Source organism: Dermochelys coriacea, chromosome 26, assembly GCF_009764565.3.
Source record: "Dermochelys coriacea isolate rDerCor1 chromosome 26, rDerCor1.pri.v4, whole genome shotgun sequence".
Taxonomy (NCBI): domain Eukaryota; kingdom Metazoa; phylum Chordata; order Testudines; family Dermochelyidae; genus Dermochelys; species Dermochelys coriacea.
The window spans coordinates 484,548-505,659 of record NC_050093.1 but is presented as its reverse complement, the minus strand read 5'-3'; the positions used below and the strand labels follow the sequence as shown (position 1 = coordinate 505,659).

The window sequence follows — 21,112 nt, the reverse complement described above, 5'->3', positions numbered from 1 at the left end:
GCGAGAGGACACTTGTAAGAGGGAGAGCGTGTAAGCGAGGGGAGGCAGGGCATGAGCTGCAGGGCAGGGCGAGTGTGCAGGGCAAGTGTGAGTGGCACATCTCAGAGAGCAGCCTCGGGGCTGGTGTCACCCGCGGTACTCACCGTGCTGACCTCATTGGGGGAGGCGCCGTGCTTCAGCAGCAGCGTGACGATATCCGTGTGACCCTGCTGAGCAGCCTGGTGCAGAGGGGTGTACCCTAGCTGCAAAGGGAGGCAGAGGGCTGTGACAAAGCGACAGGTTGCAATGTTTTTATGATCCCTGAGTGTGCCTCAGATTCCCTTATAAGCTACACTGTTACCTGGCGGGGGGTAGGATGGGGCAGTGCGGGACTGTGCTCTCAGGGCAGGACAAGAGACTCAGGCAGGAATGTCACCTCCTGGCCTGAAGCTTGAATGGGTCATTTGAAAGGACTGGCTGAAGCTAACTCCAGATCAATGGAGCATCTATCTGAGAAGACAATGACAAATGCAACCCCCAGGACACTGACACCCAGCAGCCAACAACCCAGAGGAAGAGGGATTTGTCCACCTCTCTGGGTGCCCGGAGTCAGAGAGGCACAGGGGGCTGGGCCCATTCTCCGGGACATGCTGGATGGTCCCCAGGCTGCTCTGCCCTCTTCCACTCTGCCCCTCCTAGTCAGAAACACATGGGCTGCTCAAAGCAGCTGGGCTGTGGGGAGGTGCCCAGCAGAGCCAGCTGCTGGCTCTGGGCTCCCAGGAAGGCTCAGTCAGCCATAGTCTGTGCTGGGCCTAGCCATCACCTGACCCCTGCAAGCAGCAGTCACCAGGCCACGGCATGAGATAGAGCCAAACCCAGGTGCTCTGCCCCCTCCCGCAGCCTGTGGAGGCATCCCACAGAGCAGAGAGGAGGCGGGCATGGCTGCCCACTGCAGGCAGGCGTGGCATATGGGCGCAGAGAAGGTTAGAGGGCTCTCTGTACCTTCGTCTTTGCATTGACGTCTGCCTGGTGTTGCAACAAAAATTTCACCAGCTTGATGTTCCCATAATGGCTGGCCACGTGCAGCGGTGTGTAGCCCATCTGAAAGGCAGACCAGGGACCCGGTCTCACATAGCCATCGCACGCCAACCCACCCCCTCGCCCTGACTCAGGGTGCACCATCCACATGGGGATTGGGGGCCCTCAGGGCAGCAGGCATATCAGATTGGAGCCACTCCTGGCACCAACCTTGTGCCCTGGCAGCGCCATGCCAAGAGCTCAGAGCCATTGCAGAGTGCCCCAAGCACCCTGCCCCCTGGCTGTGCCAGGAGCCCCCTCCTATCAGCGCGTCCTTTGGGGCAAGAGGGGAACAGTGTGCCAGGAGCCCTGAGAGGTAAGCTGAGGAGACTATCAGAAGGAGAAATGCCTTCTGCTGTTGGCTTTCAGGAACAGGAAGCTAGAGAGCAGGGTTGGGCGGACTGGGGGCGGGGGGGGAGAGCTAAGCCCCTGCACGTCTGCACTGAGAGCCTGTGCCTCCCTCTTTACCCGGGTCACTGCATCCATTGTGACGCCATGTCTGATCAGAACATCAGCGACTGGCACATGCCCCTCTTGGGCTACCAGGTGCAGAGGAGTCAGGCCACTCTGAAAAGAAAGCCAGGTCACGTACTATGGTCGGGCCACCCGCCTCCATGGGGGTCAGGGCCGTGGCACCCCACCTCTGAGGAGGGCAGGGCTGTGACGCCCCCCTGCCTCCATGGGGGTCAGGGCTGCGCCACCCCTCCTGCCTCCGTGGGGGTCAGGGTGACGCGATGCAGAGTCAGTTATCAACATGTCAGACATACATGACCGTGGGCACTGCCGTCCAGCGCAGCACAACACTGGAGGCAGGCGGCAGGCGAGTCCAGCCCCAGCGTAACCCAGAGAAGCTGGTGCAGCGGCTCTGGGGAACGTCAGTTTGAATTTGGCATCCAAATATGCAGTTCAAACACAGCACACCCAGCGACACCTTTAAAGCTCCCCAGGGCAGGAGCAAGACAGGTCCCCCTGGACACAACCACTGCCCCTGCCCCAGGGGAGGGCGATGGGGGAAGTGGGCTCCTCAACGTAGCCAGGTGCCAGGACTTGCCCAGAGCCAGCAGGACCGTGCAGGGGTCAGGACTTGGGGGCCCTGCCCTCCAGCCACCTAGCCCTTGCTGTTTCCTTGGCTCCTTCCCACCCTGGAGGGCTCCCTCTGTGCCAGGAAAGCCTGGCGAAGCGGGTTGTTCCCAGCCTTCCAGGCAAGAGCCCATGTCCCTGGCTCCGCTCTGCTCACCTTGTTGCCCAGGTTCCCATTGGCCTGTTTGGAGATGAGCAGTGCCGCCATGTCCGCGTGCCCCTCCTGGGCAGCAAGGTGCAGAGGCATCACACCCTGCATGGACTCAGCGTTAGCAGAGGCCCCGTACTGCAGCAGGCTGCTGGCCACCTCCAGCTGGTTCTGCTTGGCCGCAATGTGCAGGGGGGTGTAACCATTCTGCAGGGAGAGAGGAGTCACTCACCCAGCAGACGCTGAGGAGGGAACAGCCCTGCTAGGTCCCAACCAATCCACCCACGGGCCAGGCTCCAGGCAGTACTGCTCCCCCCAACACATATCCAGAGCCCCGAGGCTTCCCTCTCTCTGCCAGAGCCAACGTCTCCCTGCCGGGCAGCCAAAGTTCAAAGCAGGGCAGGGATCTGAGAGACCACCTGTTCCAACATTGACTGGGGCCAGCCAGGGACTCCCCAGGAACTGGCAGTTATTGCTCCTGCTTGCTTCTGGCTCAGCCTTTGGACAGTGTCCCAGGGATGGGGTGCAGATTGGGCCTCCCCGCTTGCTGTCCTGTGCTCTGCCATGTGTGAGCATGGAGCAGGAGCCCATCCAGTGCAGCACCCCTCTCCGGGGTGTCAGCAGGGCTGTCAGGCCAGGAGGGTATTGGCGTGCAGACTAGGCAGTGGGAGAGTCAGGCATAGCAGGCCGCGTGCACATTCAGAGAATACTGCTTCTGAAATTATCCTGTCTCTGAGGTGGCTGGACAGGTGTATGGGGCCCCTTCCAGGCCTGGCCAGTGGCTCAGAGCAGGGGCGAGCCTGGCCCAGTGGCTGCCAGCATAGAGGTTTCTAACATTGGTGGTTCCCCAATGCCCAGGCCACGTGCAATTTCCCAAACTGCCAGACAGCAGCATGTCTAACAGTGGTCGCCATGGAGACCACATCCCTCGCTGATGGCCTGCATGGGGCTCTCCTCTGTGGGTGATCCTCCCATGCAGCCAGCTCCCACCCCCCAGCCCGGGAGCCCAGAGCCAGTGAAGGGCTCTGGCCATTGGGGGGAGTGGCAGAGCAGGGGGCCCGGCAGGCTGCAGGGGAAGGAGGGGCAGAGAGCTGGACAGGCTGTGGATAAAAGGGGAAGGGGGGAGGGTGCCACGGGGCTGGCAGAGGGACAGGGCATGTTCAGGGTTAATTGGCTCAGCACCCTTTGCTCCCAAGTGGGCCTGCTGGTCCCTGCTGTGGCTCCATGCCCAGTCACGGTGGAAGGGCCGTGGGCAGCCGGAGGAGGCCGGTTCTGCACACAACAGGGCTGGACCATGTGGGTTTTCCCAACCACATACAGCCCAAGGCCCCAAGGCCGCCAGCCCCGGCCCCACCGGTGCCTTACCCAGGCTGAGCTGTGCGGGGAGCTCCCCTTGGGCAGCAGCAGTCTCACGATCTCCAGGTTATTGTGGTGGACAGCCACGTGCAGCGGGGTCAGGCCATTCTGGGGGGAAGCACAGACAGGTCAGTTGCAGCCCAGCCCCCCGGCTCCCTGGCTCCCATGGCCAGGCAGCACTCACCTTCCCTGCCGCATTGGGGTGGGCATCATGCTCCAGCAGCACCCTGGCCACATCCACCTTCCCGTATTTGGCTGCAACGTGGAGAGGGGTAAATCCTTTCTGAGGACAAACACAGAGTGTCAGGGCCATACACAGCTGGGGAGGGATCCGAGATGCAGCGTGGAGACTAGCTGGGGCACGAGGGAGCCCTCCTCTCTCCCCTCTAGGGAAGGCACTGAGGAGACACATGGCCCAGGCTTCCCCAGCAGCGGCCCAACCCAGCCCCGCCTCAGCCCTGAAAGGCCGCACCAGCCTACCTTGGTCATACAGGCCTGCGAGGCCTCCTTGTCCAGCAGCACCAGGGCGGTGTCCATATGCCCCTCCCGGGCAGTGATGTGCAGGGGAGTGTGCCCAGCTGTGGTGGCCAGGTTGGGGTTGGCATTGTTTTCCAGCAGAAGCTTCACCATGCTTGTGTGGCCAATACGTGCAGCACAGTGCAACGGGGTCTGGTCATCCTGGGAAAGGAGCAGAGAGAGATTAGGGAGGGACCCACTGCCCTCTCCCAGCCCAGCCAGGGACATGGAGAGGAGCCTACCCTCCCTGGCTCAGCAGGAGCTGGCCCAAGTCAGACCGGACAGGCCACAGGTCTGATCTCCTTCCTAACTGAGCTCTGTGCCTCGGCAGCAGGCAGGATGATGCTCGGGGCAGCTCTCGCTCACCCAGCAGGTGTCTCCATCAGGCCAGGAACAGCTGCGTCGGGGACAGATGTGCCCTGTCAGAGTCTGGAGCCCTCCCACTGAGTGACAGCCCTCAGACCTGCCACTGGGGCATTGCATGGCACTCTGGAGAGAGACCAGCACCTATTGCCCCCAGCACCCAGCCTGGCCTCAGGGAAAAGGAGAGACCCATAGAGCTGGGGACATCAACCTGCCCAGGGAGGTTGGTCTCAGTGCGCCCTGCCCCACAGGCACCTACTATATTTGCAGCTCCCCATGGCAAGTGGCAGCTCCTGGTGTAGGAAGCTATCCAACCACAAGGGGAACCCACAGACCGTTTCCTGCCATTGCACAACCCCCTGGCCCAGCTCAGCCCCAGGCAGGTGGAAGGAGAGAGGGGACCCAGCTGGCCGGAACTCCCTCCCTGACAGACATACCTTGGCTTTTGCATTTACTTTGGCTTTGTTCTGCAGCAGGTACTTGGCCACTTCTGTGTGCCCAGCTCTGGCCGCCATGTGCAGGGGTGTCTCCACCTTCTGCATCCAGGGACAAGGGAGAGGAGAGTGAATCAGGGGTTCCATGCTCCCCAGGGAGCTGCCCCAGTGCAGCCTGTCAGTCACTGCATGAAGGCTTCACCCCACGGAGAGCAGCCTCAGGCCGAACACATGCGAGGGAGGGTCCAGGGAGACACCTCGAGAGCCTCTGCAGCTTGGAAGCCCAAATGGGGATGGCAGGACCCCACACAACATGCCCTCTTGCCCTGATGGGACTCACCACATTAAAGACGTTGGGGGACGCGCCGCGCTGGAGCAAGATCTTAACGATGGACAGGTGCCCCATGAAGGCGGCCACGTGCAGAGGGGTCAGGCCTGACTGCAAGGAAGACAGGCAGGGAGTCAGTACAGCCGGCGCGGTACCCACGTATGGGGGATGAGAGAGACAGGCAGAGAGTCAGGACAGCCGGCGCGGTGCCCGCGTACGGGGGATGAGAGAGACAGGCAGGGAGTCAGTACAGCCAGTGTGGTGCCCGCGTATGGGGGACGAGAGAGAGAGAGACAGGCAAAGTCAGTACAGCTGGCTCGCTGCCCACACACAGGGGACAAGAGAGACAGGCAGAGTCAGTACAGCTGGCTCGCTGCCCACACACGGGGGACAAGAGAGACAGGCAGGGAGTCAGTACAGCCGGCGTGATGCCTGCGTATGGGGGACGAGAGTCCACTCCACCCTGCACTTCAGGGGTTGACACCATCACCGACAGACCAGGCTCCTGCTGCCAGCTGAGACAGGCTAGCCCCAGGGAAGGGCTGGGGGGAGGAGTCCCTGCCCCCCCACCCCGTGGACTTATCCCCTGTGTGTATGTGATGGCCCTGGGAGGGGATCGGGGGGCTGGGAAGAGCCTGGGCAGAGTGTCTGAGCTCCTGCAAGCAGCTCTGCTCCAGGCCGCCAGCAGCCCCTGCTGTGGCATGGGGGGGCCCTTCCCAGCTCTGCAGGGAGCATGGGGAAGCCCCCTGCTGACACAAGCAGCAGCGATGGCCTTGGCCTTTCCAGGGTTGACACCTTGGCTCAGTGACGGGGAGTTTCCCACATGCCCCCAGATCAGGCCTCAGGCCCAGAAGCCCTGGGGTGTCTCATGCTGGTGCCCAAACTCACAGGCCACAGGTGAGGCAGAACGGTGTCTCCGTTCCCAGATCCGGGAGGTGCCGCAGCCCAGCACACCCAGCCTGGCTGCCCGGGCCCCCGGCCAGGCTGGCAGAGAAGAGCTCCCTGCTCCCTCCCACCATGGGCAGTGAGCCTGCGGCACTGCTCCAAGGTGCTGCTAGGCCATGGCCTTTCTGCTCACCGCATCAGAGATGGCAGCGCCACCAGAGCAATGCACCTGGCAGGGCCGGGGCCACCACCCCATGGACCGCAGCCTCCCCCGGGCTGGTCCATCCTGCCACATGCAGGCCTGCCGGCAGCAACACCCTGAACACAGGAAGGGCAGCCAAGGCAAGTGCGTCTCTGCAGCTGGAGCAGGGCTGCATACCTCCGTGACAGCATCAATGGAGGCGCCAGTCTTCAGCAGCAGCTCCATCACCCGGATGTGGTTCTTCTTGCAGGCGATGTGCAGTGGCGTAAAGCCATTCTGTGAACAGACAGGGAGGCATCTGGTCAGACCCTCGGCACACAGCCCTCCCACCAGGCCCCCTGCCCAGCCCACGCTACTCACCAGTGCTCGGGCATTGGGCTTGGCCCCCTTGTCCAGCAGCATCTTGGCCACACGGTGGTGCCCGCAGTGCGCGGCCACATGCAGCGGCGTGAGGTGGTCCAGGGTGATGTCGTCGATCTCAGCGTTGTACTGCAGCAGCAGCCGCACACAGTCCAGGTGGTCTCCCTGAGCCGCCATGTGAATGGGCGACAGGCCGTTCTGAGGGCAGGGAACAGCCTGGGCATTAGGGCAGAGCCAGGCAGGACACAGGGGCTTCCCCTGGGCCAATGGGGCACAAATCTGGCCCCTGCCGGAGACCCAGGGCAGGGAGAGGGACTGGGGGCCCTGCACAGGCGTTGAGATCCCTGCAAAAGGGCAGAGGATGCATGGTGCTGGGCTGAGGCCGGGGGACAAGCTGCAGCACTGCTGCCTGGCTGGCTGCGGTATGGGAACTGCACTTTTCTCTGAAGCCTTGAGCCCACTGCAGGGGATGTTTGTGGCCTGGCCCCAGAAGGCAGCAGGTGGGTGCGAGTGAGGGGCACTGCTCGGTGCGGGCTGGGGAAGCCCACTCTCCCTTGTGCGTCAAATCAGAGCTGCTCTTCCCCACCCGCAGAGTGCCAAGAGCCCACTCCAGGCTGCTGGGGCAGGCCCAAGCATGCACTACAGCTCAGGGAGCCTCTGTAGTGCGGGGCATTCCCAGGTTTCTGCCCACTGGCAATGCCCAGCTAGCATGGGCCACTCAGAGCCCTAGCTTCCCCAGCGCCCAGGGAGCAGGCCCAGGCTCCAAGGCAGAGCCAACTGGCAAGGCAACACTCAGAGCCCCACAGGCCAGGGCCAGGCACCTTGGTTTTTGCTTGGATGGGAGCCCCGTGGTCCAGCAGGATCTCCATGATTCGCATGTGTCCATTCCTGGCTGCACAGTGCAGGGGAGTCAGCTCATCCTAGAGAACACAGAGGGAGGTCAGAGTCTCGGGGCGGGTGGGTGTGACTAGAGACTCTGGGGACCTCAGGGATGTGAAATCAAGCGCACAGGGTACAGGAGGCTTGTCCCAGCCTGACGCTCCCTGCACGCTCCAGGAGCCAGCCACACATCTCCATCATGCTGCCCCCTTCCCAGGGCCCAGCAACACACCCACTCACCAGACTGTCTGCACAGTGCACGCACATGGCCAGTGGCTCCCGCTGCGCAAGGGCTCTGGTCTGCAGGGGCTCTGCACAGCTCCGCCCCCGGGGGGGTCTCTGGCCCATGCACACATTGAGTGGGGGGACACAAGCTGGGGACACGGTGAGTCTCACCTTGGTCCTTGTCTCTATCTGGGCCCCTCGGTCCAGCAGCAGCCGCACCATGATGATATTGCCCCGGCGGGAAGCCACATGCAGTGGAGTAATCCCGTTCTAGTGGCAGAGAAATAGCATCAGAGAGTGTCGAGCTGGGAACCCCACGGGCTGTCAGAGCCCACTGCCCCACGGAGCTGGAGGTAGGACGGTCAGCGCCCACTGCCCCACAGAGCTGGGGGAGACAGGTCAGCACTGTGACGAAGCGGGACTGTTCTTAATGTTTCCTCTGAATAGTGTGGGGGTGCCTCAGTTTCTCCTATGCAGTTCTTAAGTATCTAGGTGGTGGGATAAGGGTGTGTGATCATTGCAGAGCCCTAGAGGGCAGGTGTGTGCAGGGGTCTGGACACAGAGAATGGCCAACACCCTGTTTCCTGGCAACTTGTGGCTGGCCCTTCCCCCCTGCAAGGTGAGAGCTAAAGGGTTGGAGAACAAAGGAATCCGGTGACCTTCTGGCCCGGGAAAGGGACAAAGCCCAGAGGAGTGGGGGCTGGAGAGAGTTTCAGTTTGGGGCTGGCTGGGGACATGAAGTAAAGTGCAGACGTGGTTGTCTGGCTCACTGCCCCCCAAAATGGACCCAGCTGAGGGGTCCTGTTCTCTGCACCTACAAGCTCTGTGTTAGACCATGTTCCTGTCGTCTAATAAACCGTCTGTTTTACTGGCTGGCTGAGAGTCATGTCTGACTGCGAAGTTGGGGGGCAGGACCCTCTGGCTTCCCCAGGACCCCGCCTGGGCGGACTCACTGTGGGAAGCGCAAGGAGGGGCAGAGGATGCTGAATGCTCCGAGGTCAGACCCAGGAAGGGGGAAGCCGGGTGAGCCGTGTGTCCTGCAGACAGGCTGCTCCCAGAGAGGAGACTTCCCCAGGGTCCTGCCTGGCTTCGTCGGGAGCAGTTCCAGAGCATCACCTGGGGACTCCATGACAAGCACCCACTGCCCCACGGAGCTTGTGGGGGGAGGGGGGAGCAGTCAGAGCTGGGATACCCTAGGCTACGCGCTTGTCGTGAGGAGACGGGTCATTCGTGCGCCGCATGAAGACGGGGCTGTGAGGGGTCAGTTCCCAGCTGAGTCGAGAGAGGCTGAAGGTCCCCAGTGGGGTGAAAGCAGCTGGGACAGGTGGGAGGGGATGAGGTAGTAATTGCTGACTGCCATTAGGAGCCCCTGGCGAGGCAGCCATCTGCCCAGCCCATGGGATCTCTGCCCTCCAGTCCGCACACCCCAGAGCAGCCGGGCAGACTCCAGGTGGATCATGCCATCCCGACAGCACAGTGAGACATCCCCACCCCTTGCTGCCAAACGTGTGCGGCACTGGGCTGCCTCTGACCCACCTGTGGGGTGAAGTTGACACTAGCACCGCGGTTCAGCAGGAGCTGGGCCACGTTGAGATTCTCATAGTGAGCCGCGATATGCAGGGGGGTAAATCCAGTCTGGGGAGAGAAAGGGCGGGTCAATGCAGCCCCCCAGGCAGACCAACTGACTGCAGACAGGCTCTAACCCTGACTGCAGCCCCCTGTCCCAGGGACCTGGGCCAGCTGCCGATCCCCTGCCCCAGCATGCTTTACGGTGCAGTCTGAGCCAGCCCAGGTCCGCAGGGCCTGGAAGGAAATGGGACTTGCAAACCCTTCAGCAGGGAGAGGGGAGCAAGGCAGGACTGCCGGGCTCTGGGCAGCCTCTGCAGCATGGCTTCCGATGGGAGTGCCAGCTGACATCAGCCCTCGCAGGGGAGCCCATTGTACCTTGGAGAGGACGTCAGCGTTGGGGTCATTCTGCAGGAGCACCGCAGCCGTCCTGGTGTCATCGTTGCGGGCAGCGATGTGCAGGGCGGGCAGACGGACCTTCCCCTTTGTCCCATAGTTGATGAGGTGGGCGACCACGTTCTCATGCCCTTGCTGCAGAGCAACGGCCAGCGGTGTGAAGCCGTCCTGCCGGAGACAGAGCAGGAGGTAAGATGCAGAGCAAAGGGGGAGCCTGTGCAGAACATGATAGCCCGACAGCAGCAATGGCCACGGACTCTGGGCACCACCTCCTGCAGGGTCTCACCTCTGTGGCTACATTTTGGTTGGCGCCGCTCTCCAGCAGGAATTTGACGACTTCCAGGTGATTTTCCTGCGCTGCCATGTAGAGGGGCGTGAAGCCTTTCTGCAAACACAGAGCCATGCATGACCATCGGTGACGAAGCAGGACTGTTCTTAATATTTCCTCTAAATATTGTGGGGGTGCCTCAGCTTCCCCTATGCAGTTCTTAAGTATCTAGGTGGTGGGATAAGGGTGTGTGATCATTGCAGAGCCCTAGAGGGCAGGTGTGTGCAGGGGTCTGGACACAGAGAATGGCCAACACCCTGTTTCCTGGCAACTGATGTCCTGGGCCCTTCCCCCCTGCAAGGTGAGAGCTAAAGGGTTGGAGAACAAAGGAATCCGGTGACCTTCTGGCCCGGGAAAGGGACAAAGCCCAGAGGAGTGGGGGCTGGAGAGAGTTTCAGTTTGGGGCTGGCTGGGGACATGAAGTAAAGTGCAGACGTGGTTGTCTGGCTCACTGCCCCCCAAAATGGACCCAGCTGAGGGGTCCTGTTCTCTGCACCTACAAGCTCTGTGTTAGACCATGTTCCTGTCATCTAATAAACCTTCTGTATTACTGGCTGACTGAGAGTCACGTCTGACTGCGGAGTTGGGGGGCAGGACCCTCTGACTTCCCCAGGAGCTCGCCTGGGCGGACTCGCTGTGGGAAGCGCACGGAGGGGCAGAGGATGCCGAATGCTCTGAGGTCAGACCCAGGAAGGGGGAAGCCGGGTGAGCTGTGGGTCCTGCAGAGAGTCTGATCCCAGAGAGGAGACTTCCCCAGAGTCCTGCCTGGCTTTGTAGGGAGCAGTTCCAGAGCATCGCCCGGGGACGCCGTCACACCATCACGGACTGCTCCTCACCCTGTAGGACTCAGAGCTCCCTGCAAGCCTGCAGCCACCCCCACCCCACATGGTGAAACACAGCAGGGGTGGGAGGAGAAGTGAAACCCCAGTGGCATTTGGGGGGCAGAATGGATGCTGGGACTGGCCCTGGAAACCTGGCAGTGGTAACTCTCTTGCTCTTCAGAAAGTGCCATAGGATCTCTGAGGAGAACAAACGGTCAAGAGCTTGGTCTGTACAAGATGGGAAAGCGTCTCTATTCGCTAATGCTAGTAAATATCCACACCCCAGTAGCACCCAGCGGCTCCAGACGGGGCCTTGTTGTGCCAGGCACTGCACAGACACATCCAAGTTATGCTATTGCCCTGCAGGGCTCAGCGCCTCGCCAGACAGGTGACCAGTGACAGGGAGGCGATCAAATCGATGCCATCTCCCTGTCACATACCCAGTTCCTGGGTGGTTTTGTACATGAAATGTGGTAACATGCTTTCCCCATCCCCATCCCCATCCCCAGTCATTAGGGGCCGAGTTCAAGCTGCGCTGAGCATGCCAGGTGTATGCTGGAAGCTGAGTACCTATGGCCACAGAGTTGGGTGCTGAGCCCTTGGAAACCTGACCCTGGATGTTTCACTTTCCTCCTTTCTACCCTCTCTCTCTCTCTATCTGTCCAGCTCTTACTGACCCTCCAGGAGAGCAGCAGCTGCAGTCCACCACTGGTAGCATGTTTGTGTCCCCCTGTCATGACATTTCTAACCCTCCCCAGCCGGACAGAGGCGCCGTGTCTGCCCAGGCACAAGGCTTGCCAATGATTCAAAGGACAATGGGAAGAGAAAAGCCAGCCAAGGAGTGGCCATCAGCACTGTGGGGCTGGGAAGCTGGCGGGATCTGGGGCATGGCTGCTCAGCACTGTCAGGGCACCCCAGCTAGGAGCCACGCCAGGAGCCAGCGCACCTGCCTGTGGGCTGTTTAACACCCAGACCCGGTTCCAGAGAGCATGTTTTACCTGCGACTGTGCGTTGACGTTTGCCCCATAGTTCACCAGTTCCCGGACCACGTCCTCCTGTCCTGCCAGGGCCGCGATGTGCAGGGCCGTGTTCCCCTTCTGAAACACAGCAGGACAGGGCGAGTCAGGGCACGCCACAGAGCAGCCTGCAGCATACGGGTCAGGGTGTGAGCACAGCTGTGCATGGGGAAGCCAGGCAGGTGTGCTTGGACCTGGTGTTTTAGGCTGTGAGCTACTGGGGAGTGCACACCTGTCCACGCAGGCCAAGTCTGCACTCAGGGGAACGTGTAATTCAACATGCGTTAGCTGACACCTAACCAACATGTGTAAACCCCACGTGCAGACAAGCCATGGCATTTCCACACATGTCCCAGGAAAGGGCACAGAGAGTTAACTGGCAAACAAGCACTCCAGGGTAGGCAAACCCAGCGTGCACACAGGAGGGCTGTGTGCACTAGCCATGGGCATGGCTCTGTGCCAGGGAGGGGGACGAAGTGTGTATGTCTCTGTGTCCCTGGTCCTGGGAGCCGGGAGGCCATGCTGGGGCCATGTGGGCTGGTGGCTGTTTCCATGCTGGAGAGGCGTGTAGGGGGCGACTGGGAGGGATTCACTGTGTGCAGGCGGCTGTGGAGACCCTGCTTCCTCGGGAAGATCAGTGTGGGACAGGGGGCTGCTGAACACCCATCTCAGGTGCCCCTTGCTGATCTGGGTTTGCCTGAGACCAGGGTTGCCCCCCTGCTAACTCACCCAGCAGGCTGCTCTCCCTATGCCCCCAGCTGCTCCTGCTGCCCTGACTGCATCTGCTCTGTGAGCAGCTCTGCAGAGCCACAGGTTGCCTGAGTCCCTGGGCCAGCGAGAGGGGCCCCGCTGGATCAGGCCAGCTGGCACCTTGCCAGCCAGGGGAAACAGGGCTCGTGTGGGAGCAAGGCCGCAGCAGGGGAGTGGGACACAAGAGCCAAGAGGCAAAGGTGTGACGGGGGTCAGACAATGCAGGGAGGGATGAAGGCAGCGCAGGGAGGGCAAGGAGCAGAGAAAGGGAGACAATAAATGAGAGAACAAGTGACTGGAGCCAGCCCACCCAAAGGCAAGAGGGCCCAAGTCAGCAGACAGAGCCTGCTGTGCCTAGGAGCGAGTACTGGAGCAGGCAGGGCCCAGCCCCGCAGCGCTGGGGTGGGGAGGGGAGAGCAGGGCCTGGCCCCCTCGGGAGCGGATGCTCCTGAACCCACTGTGTCCCGTGGATGGCCCTGCAGCTCCGTACAGTACGCACAGGATGCTTGGCCCACATCCTTTTTTTCAGCACAAGGAGGAGGGGGATTTTGTATTCCACATTAAATCAATGGCAGCGCAGCCTGAAAACCCTGAGTCAGGCTCAATGGGCCTCAACGGCCAGAGCCCGAGCAGGGGGAGCAGGAGCAGTAGCTTAGCCGATCCATTGCCAAGCTGTGCTGCATCCCCTTTGCGGGTCTCACGCCATGGATGTCAGCGCCCTCCTAACCCAGAAGTGCTGGGAACACGCCGGCAGGGAGATGCAGGCACAAACTGTACTTGAGGTTGTTCATTTATCAGCCTGTTAGCTAAAGCCTTTGTCCCGCCTGTCACAAGTGAGCACTGCTCTCCTCCGCGGTGACTTTCGGGTGAGGCAAGGTGACAATGACTCATTATTCAGAGAGCTGCGGAACTAGGACTGCAGGGAGCTGCCTCGGGGCAGCAGGGACCAGGGTGGGTCTGAGTAGCTCAGCCCAGGGCTGGGAGGAAGGGACTGTGGGGTTCTGCTGGACCTGGGATAGGAGATACGGACAGGAGGAAGCTCTCACAGGTGAGGTACCTGCTGCTGCCCTTCTCCTGGATGCGCAGTTACGTGGTCTCCTCTTTCCCAGCGTCAGAAAGCCCCTCACTGCTCCTGGAGGTTTGGACTAGATGACCTTCTGGGGTCCCTTCCAACCCTGATATTCTATGATTCTATGATTCTATGGAGCAGGTTCTCCCCCTGTGCTCCCCTGGCAGGCTCTGAACCCAGGCCTGGATTTCTCACATTTCCACCTTTGCACCTACTCACCCAAGGATGTCTCCATGGTCCTGCTTTGAGCAGGGGATTGGACTAGATGACCTCCTGAGGTCTCTTCTAACCCTAATCTTCTTTGATTTTATGATTCCTCTAGCCCTGTCATCCAACTGGGAGTCCCATTGTGCTTTACACACGACATGGAGAAGGCCCCTGCGCCCCGGGAGGCAAGTCAGTATCACCCACCCCAGTTTATAGAGCAGAGAGGGGAAGAAACCTGCCCAAGGCTGCAGAGAGAGGCTGTGGCAGAGACAGAAACAGAACCCAAGTCTCCTGCGTGTCAGTCCAGTGCCATTGCTACAAGCCCAGCCTCTCCCGGGTACAATGTGGGCAAAGGATGTGCTGAGCCCCCATCTCCTGCCCGTGCCAGCCCTTACCTTGGTTGTTGTTTCTAAAACGATTTCCTTGTGCAGCAGCTCAGCCACCATCTTCACGTGGCCTTCCTTGGAGGCCAGATGCAGGGCGTTCAGCCCATTCTGGAAAGAGCAGAGTGGCGGGCTGGTTAGCCAGGTTGGGGAACACACTTGTGGAAGCTGTGGGCAGCACAAGGGAGCCCCACTGCCATGGAGACCATGGAGCCTGGGCTGCAAACACAAAGTCCACGAGGCTGCACGGAGAAGAGCGAAGCCCTGGGCAACCAGCTGCTAACAGCATTGAGCCTTTAGATATCAGCTACCCCAAACCCAATGAAGACCAATCTCACTGCCCTGTGATACAGATGGGGAAACAGAGGCAGGTGTAACTTGCTCGAGACCTCAGAGCTGGAGACTACGATTCAGCAGTTCCTGGTGCCCAGCCAGTTCACTCTCCCACGAAATGCTCCTCTCTAAGCAGGGACATCATAATCCCAGAGCGATAAACCCCTGTGAGGAGCTGCTGCCTCAGGAGATCAGCTCACATCAGCATCCAGTGGGGTGGGGAGAATCCGCTGGCACCTGGTGTTTTGGTGCCTGCCATCTGCCCACCCACAAAGCTCCTGTGCCAGACAAACCCACCAGCATCTGGCAGCAGCATCACCACCCCCAGCATCGTTCTTCCAGCAATGCCCCAGTGCCAACACTCTGCACAGCAGGCTGCTAGGTTTAGCACAAAACCCCACCAGCCAAGCCAACACTGGGACTCCCAGAGACACCCACCGCCCCAGTTGGGACGAACACCTTGTGGTGCTGCTCTGAGTAGCACAGCACAGGACGGCCTGTTCTGCTCACACACACCCTGCTGCCCGTCAGGTTCCCCTGGCCCCTGGTGTCTGGGATGCCATTAGCTGCTGCAGGGTGAACACAAATGCCCCAACTGTTTTCCCTTTACCAGCACAATGCTCTACTCCTCCAGACATTCGCTCTTAGTATCAGCACTGCAGCAGCACCCAGAGACCCCGCTCAGAGACCAGGAACCCTCGGGCTAGGCACAGTACAAACCCCGGCCCGCTCCCAGTACCCTGGACCCAGAGCTGTGGGCTCCAAAGCCTCAGCTGGGAGCAGCCCTTCCTATCCTGGGGAGTCCTGCCCAGATCCCCTTCCCAGAGGATGTCTTTACAAGGCAGGCCAAGGGCTGGTGCCGCAGCAGGCACCTGCTGGGGAAGCAGTGGGAGTGTTTGCCCTGCTGTCAGAGCCCAATGCCGAGGTGCCACACTGCAGCTGCTGATGGAGTCTTCTCCCTGCACCTTGCAGTGGAGGATGACTTGGTGGGATAACTCACATGACTGGAGTACAGTCATGGATGGTTATAAACTGTTCAGGAAGGACAGGCAGGGCAGAAAAGGTGGGGGAGTAGCACTGTATGTAAGGGAGCAGTATGACTGCTCAGAGCTCCGGTACGAAACTGTGGAAAAACCTGAGTGTCTCTGGATTAAGTTTAGAAGTGTGTGCAACAAGAGTGATGTCATGGTGGGAGTCTGCTATAGACCACCGGACCAGGGGGATGAGGTGGATGAGGCTTTCTTCCGGCAACTCACGGAAGCTACTAGATCGCATGCCCTGATTCTCATGGGTGACTTTAATTTTCCTGATATCTGCTGGGAGAGCAATACAGCGGTGCATAGACAATCCAGGAAGTTTTTGGAAAGTTTTTGGAGTCCAGGAGAGCTGGCTGTATTTCAAGGAATCCCTGTTGAGGTTACAGGGACAAACCATCCCGATGAGTCGAAAGAATAGTAAATATGGCAGGCGACCAGCTTGGCTTAATGGTGAAATCCTAGCGGATCTTAAACATAAAAAAGAAGCTTACAAGAAGTGGAAGGTTGGACATATGACCAGGGAAGAGTATAAAAATATTGCTCGGGCATGTAGGAAAGATATCAGGAGGGCCAAATCGCACCTGGAGCTGCAGCTAGCAAGAGATGTCAAGAGTAACAAGAAGGGTTTCTTCAGGTATGTTGGCAACAAGAAGAAAGCCAAGGAAAGTGTGGGCCCCTTACTGAATGAGGGAGGCAAGCTAGTGACAGAGGATGTGGAAAAAGCTAATGTACTCAATGCTTTTTTTGCCTCTGTTTTCACTAACAAGGTCAGCTCCCAGACTGCTGTGCTGGGCAACACAAAATGGGGAAGAGATGGCCAGCCCTCTGTAGAGATAGAGGTGGTTAGGGACTATTTAGAAAAGCTGGACGTGCACAAGTCCATGGGGCCGGACGAATTGCATCCGAGAGTGCTGAAGGAATTGGCGGCTGTGATTGCAGAGCCCTTGGCCATTATCTTTGAAAACTCGTGGCGAACGGGGGAAGTCCCGGATGACTGGAAAAAGGCTAATGTAGTGCCCATCTTTAAAAAAGGGAAGAAGGAGGATCCTGGGAACTACAGGCCGGTCAGCCTCACCTCAGTCCCTGGAAAAATCATGGAGCAGGTCCTCAAAGAATCAATCCTGAAGCACTTAGAGGAGAGGAAAGTGATCAGGAACAGTCAGCATGGATTCACCAAGGGAAGGTCATGCCTGACTAATCTAATCGCCTTTTATGATGAGATTACTGGTTCTGTGGATGAAGGGAAAGCAGTGGATGTATTGTTTCTTGACTTTAGCAAAGCTTTTGACACGGTCTCCCACAGCATTCTTGTCAGCAAGTTAAGGAAGTATGGGCTGGATGAATGCACTATAAGGTGGGTAGAAAGCTGGCTAGATTGTCGGGCTCAACGGGTAGTGATCAATGGCTCCATGTCTAGTTGGCAGCCGGTGTCAAGTGGAGTGCCCCAGGGGTCGGTCCTGGGGCCCGTTTTGTTCAATATCTTCATAAATGATCTGGAGGATGGTGTGGATTGCACTCTCAGCAAATTTGCGGATGATACTAAACTGGGAGGAGTGGTAGATACGCTGGAGGGGAGGGATAGGATACAGAAGGACCTAGACAAATTGGAGGATTGGGCCAAAAGAAATCTAATGAGGTTCAATAAGGATAAATGCAGGGTCCTGCACTTAGGATGGAAGAATCCAATGCACCGCTACAGACTAGGGACCGAATGGCTCGGCAGCAGTTCTGCGGAAAAGGACCTAGGGGTGACAGTGGACGAGAAGCTGGATATGAGTCAGCAGTGTGCCCTTGTTGCCAAGAAGGCCAATGGCATTTTGGGTTGTATAAGTAGGGGCATAGCGAGCAGATCGAGGGACGTGATCGTTCCCCTCTATTCGACACTGGTGAGGCCTCATCTGGAGTACTGTGTCCAGTTTTGGGCCCCACACTACAGGAAGGATGTGGATAAATTGGAAAGAGTACAACGAAGGGCAACGAAAATGATTAGGGGTCTAGAGCACATGACTTATGAGGAGAGGCTGAGGGAGCTGGGATTGTTTAGTCTGCAGAAGAGAAGAATGAGGGGGGATTTGATAGCTGCTTTCAACTACCTGAAAGGGGGTTTCAAAGAGGATGGCTCTAGACTGTTCTCAATGGTAGCAGATGACAGAACGAGGAGTAATGGTCTCAAGTTGCAATGGGGGAGGTTTAGATTGGATATTAGGAAAAACTTTTTCACTAAGAGGGTGGTGAAACACTGGAATGCGTTACCTAGGGAGGTGGTAGAATCTCCTTCCTTAGAGGTTTTTAAGGTCAGGCTTGACAAAGCCCTGGCTGGGATGATTTAACTGGGACTTGGTCCTGCTTTGAGCAGGGGGTTGGACTAGATGACCTTCTGGGGTCCCTTCCAACCCTGATATTCTATGATTCTATGATTCTATGAAGGCTGTGGCGAAGCGGGACTGTTCTTAATGTTTCCTCTGAATACCGTAGGAGTGCCTCAGTTTCCCCTATGCATTTCTTAAGTCTCTAGGTGATGGGATAAGGGGGTGTAATTGTTGCAGAGCAAAGGGCCAGGGTACATAAAGGGCTGACACTCTGTCTCCTGGCAACTGATGGCCTGGGCCCTTCCCCCCTGCAAGGTGAGAGCTAAAGGGTTGGAGAACAAAGGAATCCGGTGACTTTCTGGCCTGGGAAAGGGACAAAGCCCAGAGGAGGGGGGGCTGTAGAGAGTTTCAGTTTGGGGCTGGCTGGGGACATGAAGTAAAGTGCAGACGTGGTTGTCTGGCTCACTACCCCCCAAAATGGACCCAGCTGAGGGGTCCTGTTCTCTGCACCTACAAGCTCTGTTTTAGATCGTGTTCCTGTCATCTAATAAACCTTCTGTTTTATTGGCTGGCTAAGAGTCACGTCTGACTGCGAAGTTGGGGTGCAGGACCCTCTGGCTTCCCCAGGACCCCACCTGGGCGGACTCGCTGTGGGAAGCGCACAGAGGAGCAAAGGATGCTGAATGTTCCAAGGTCAGACCCAGGAAGGTGGAAGCCATGTGAGCTTCTTGCCCTGAAGACAGTCTGCTCACAGAGAGGAGAGTTCACCAGAGTCCTGACTGCATGCATCCGATGAAGTGAGCTGTAGCTCACAAAAGCTTATGCTCAGATAAATTTGTTAGTCTCTAAGGTGCCACAAGTCCTCCTTTTCTTTTTGCGAATACAGACTAACATGGCTGCTACTCTGAAAAGAGTCCTGACTGGCTTCATAGGGAGCAGTGCCAGAGCATCGCCCGGGGACTCCGTGACAAAGGCTGACTTAGTGCGTGGTGCTGGAGCTTACTTGGGAGCCGTGGGCTCTGTGAGGGGGCTCAACGAACGCCGTGAGCCATCAGCAGCTCTGTGAGAAAGATAACGACTCTTCCACAATGCAGCTCTCCCTGCCCACGGCTTATCTGCTCACTTCGGAGGTCCTGGCAAATTCCCACCCTGGCACAATGACATTAATACAACGGGCTCAGCTCAGTCCCCACAGCACACAGTGGGGAATGACTTCCTGGCCCTGCTGAAGAGGACCCAGCATTAGGTGCTGCAGGTCAGGGTTACAGTGCGTTGGCAGAGCGAAGGTGGGCAGCACGCACCCACAGCTCGGCTAGCAGGGGGTTGCTGATCAGGACTGAGCTGCATCGGACCAGCCAGGCAGGACAAGTCTGCAGAAGCCCTAACATTCACCAACGTTTAAATAAAAACTTAAAATGTACCTTGGCGCTCTGTCTGGGCCACTGATCGTATCAGAAACAGCAGATGCCTTTAACCTTGGCTCCAGACACAGGCACACAAAACCCGCCAGGTATTAGAGGGAATGCCCCAGGGGAATATTTTTCACTGAAGTTACTGTACAAAACATTAGGTGCAAATATTAGCTCATTATTTTCCATCAGCAGAAGAACCAGTTGCAGAGGCCTGTGTCCAATGGCAAATGACTTTTACATATCTCTGTTACCCTGCAGTGCCCGACACGATGTGCAGCTCATTCACCTTCCCCTTTGACACTGTTTGTTCTGCCCTTCATTCAGCTGAGCCCATTCCTAGCCAACCTTGCCTTGTGGTTCCCATGCACCCCACCCTCCTGCAGCGCTGCACTACTGGGGCTGCAAACTCTGCAAGGGGAGGCCAAAACCCAAACAAGCTGTTGGTTTCTTCCTTGCTTTGCAAGCTGCACAGGGAGGGCCCAGGCATGCTGCTCTCACTCAGTTACAGCTTCCATTGTCTTCACTGGTAGTGAGGAGTGCAGGGTCAGGAAGAGACTGTGTGGCTGATAAGCTGCACACACTCCAGGAAACTGTGTCATCAATAAAACAAACGCACCAGGGACATTTCTACTAGTGCTCGGTTTGGCATCTCTCCTACACACAGCCTCGGTATGCAGCTAGCATTTCACCACATCCAGCTGTCAGCACAGCCAGCACCCGAGAGGCCACGGAGGCAGCTTCTGCTCTTATTTCTGGTGCCCAGTTCAGTATCCCAGGGGTGACCAACAGGGCTGGGGTGGCAGGTGGGGAGGGACTTAAACCCTCATAGGCCGTTTCAACCAGGACTTCTGCCCCCAGAGAATGCCTCCCACACGTGGGTGCTTCCTTGTTCCTGCAGCTGGGTGTGTGGAGCCCATCTGAGCTGTGAGCATCCCCTGTGGGGACACACTCTTGCCTGGTGCATCACACGTGCTGGCTGTCTGCCAGTGCTTCTCTAAAGCAGTAAAAGGTCACTTTAGGACATTGATTTGTCTACACTGAAATCCGGCTTGCGCGGAGACACAAGGAAGGGCTCCCAGCAGCATCCCTGGAGTTCCAGCTCCAACCAGCTTCCGGGAAGCACTCAACACTAACATTCAACTTAAAAAACCCATCATGGTTGAGTAATTTTACTACAGAGTCTTTCATAGAATCATAGAATATCAGGGTTGGAAGGGACCCCAGAAGGTCATCTAGTCCAACCCCCTGCTCAAAGCAGGACCAAGTCCCAGTTAAATCATCCCAGCCAGGGCTTTGTCAAGCCTGACCTTAAAAACCTCTAAGGAAGGAGATTCTACCACCTCCCTAGGTAACGCATTCCAGTGTTTCACCACCCTCTTAGTGAAAAAGTTTTTCCTAATATCCAATCTAAACCTCCCCCATTGCAACTTGAGACCATTACTCCTCGTTCTGTCATCTGCTACCATTGAGAACAGTCTAGAGCCATCCTCTTTGAAACCCCCTTTCAGGTAGTTGAAAGCAGCTATCAAATCCCCCCTCATTCTTCTCTTCTGCAGACTAAACAATCCCAGCTCCCTCAGCCTCTCCTCATAAGTCATGTGCTCTAGACCCCTAATCATTTTCGTTGCCCTTCGTTGTACTCTTTCCAATTTA

General features: G+C 58.1%; 1 protein-coding gene across 17 annotated transcripts in view; it reads right to left on the bottom strand.

Moving 5' to 3' along the window:
• ANK1 (ankyrin 1) overlaps positions 1 to 21,112 on the bottom strand; it is a 70,980-nt gene that overhangs the window by 27,402 nt on the left and 22,466 nt on the right. For 16 of the 17 annotated variants that reach the window (XR_006277144.1, XR_006277143.1, XM_043503092.1 and 13 more), the window contains 18 exons: positions 14,381 to 14,479; positions 11,942 to 12,040; positions 10,081 to 10,179; positions 9,777 to 9,962; positions 9,369 to 9,467; positions 8,004 to 8,102; positions 7,550 to 7,648; positions 6,729 to 6,926; positions 6,546 to 6,644; positions 5,294 to 5,392; positions 4,957 to 5,055; positions 4,121 to 4,318; positions 3,825 to 3,923; positions 3,650 to 3,748; positions 2,294 to 2,491; positions 1,525 to 1,623; positions 982 to 1,080; positions 144 to 242 (listed from right to left, as the gene is read on the bottom strand). Coding sequence is in view for 15 of the 17 variants with exons in the window: in XM_043503092.1 (XP_043359027.1) it covers positions 144 to 242; positions 982 to 1,080; positions 1,525 to 1,623; positions 2,294 to 2,491; positions 3,650 to 3,748; positions 3,825 to 3,923; positions 4,121 to 4,318; positions 4,957 to 5,055; positions 5,294 to 5,392; positions 6,546 to 6,644; positions 6,729 to 6,926; positions 7,550 to 7,648; positions 8,004 to 8,102; positions 9,369 to 9,467; positions 9,777 to 9,962; positions 10,081 to 10,179; positions 11,942 to 12,040; positions 14,381 to 14,479 (2,166 nt within the window). In the remaining 2 variants the exon portion in view is untranslated. The remainder of the gene's footprint in view (positions 1 to 143; positions 243 to 981; positions 1,081 to 1,524; positions 1,624 to 2,293; positions 2,492 to 3,649; positions 3,749 to 3,824; positions 3,924 to 4,120; positions 4,319 to 4,956; positions 5,056 to 5,293; positions 5,393 to 6,545; positions 6,645 to 6,728; positions 6,927 to 7,549; positions 7,649 to 8,003; positions 8,103 to 9,368; positions 9,468 to 9,776; positions 9,963 to 10,080; positions 10,180 to 11,941; positions 12,041 to 14,380; positions 14,480 to 21,112) is intronic. The other variant, XM_043503094.1, reaches the window with a different exon arrangement.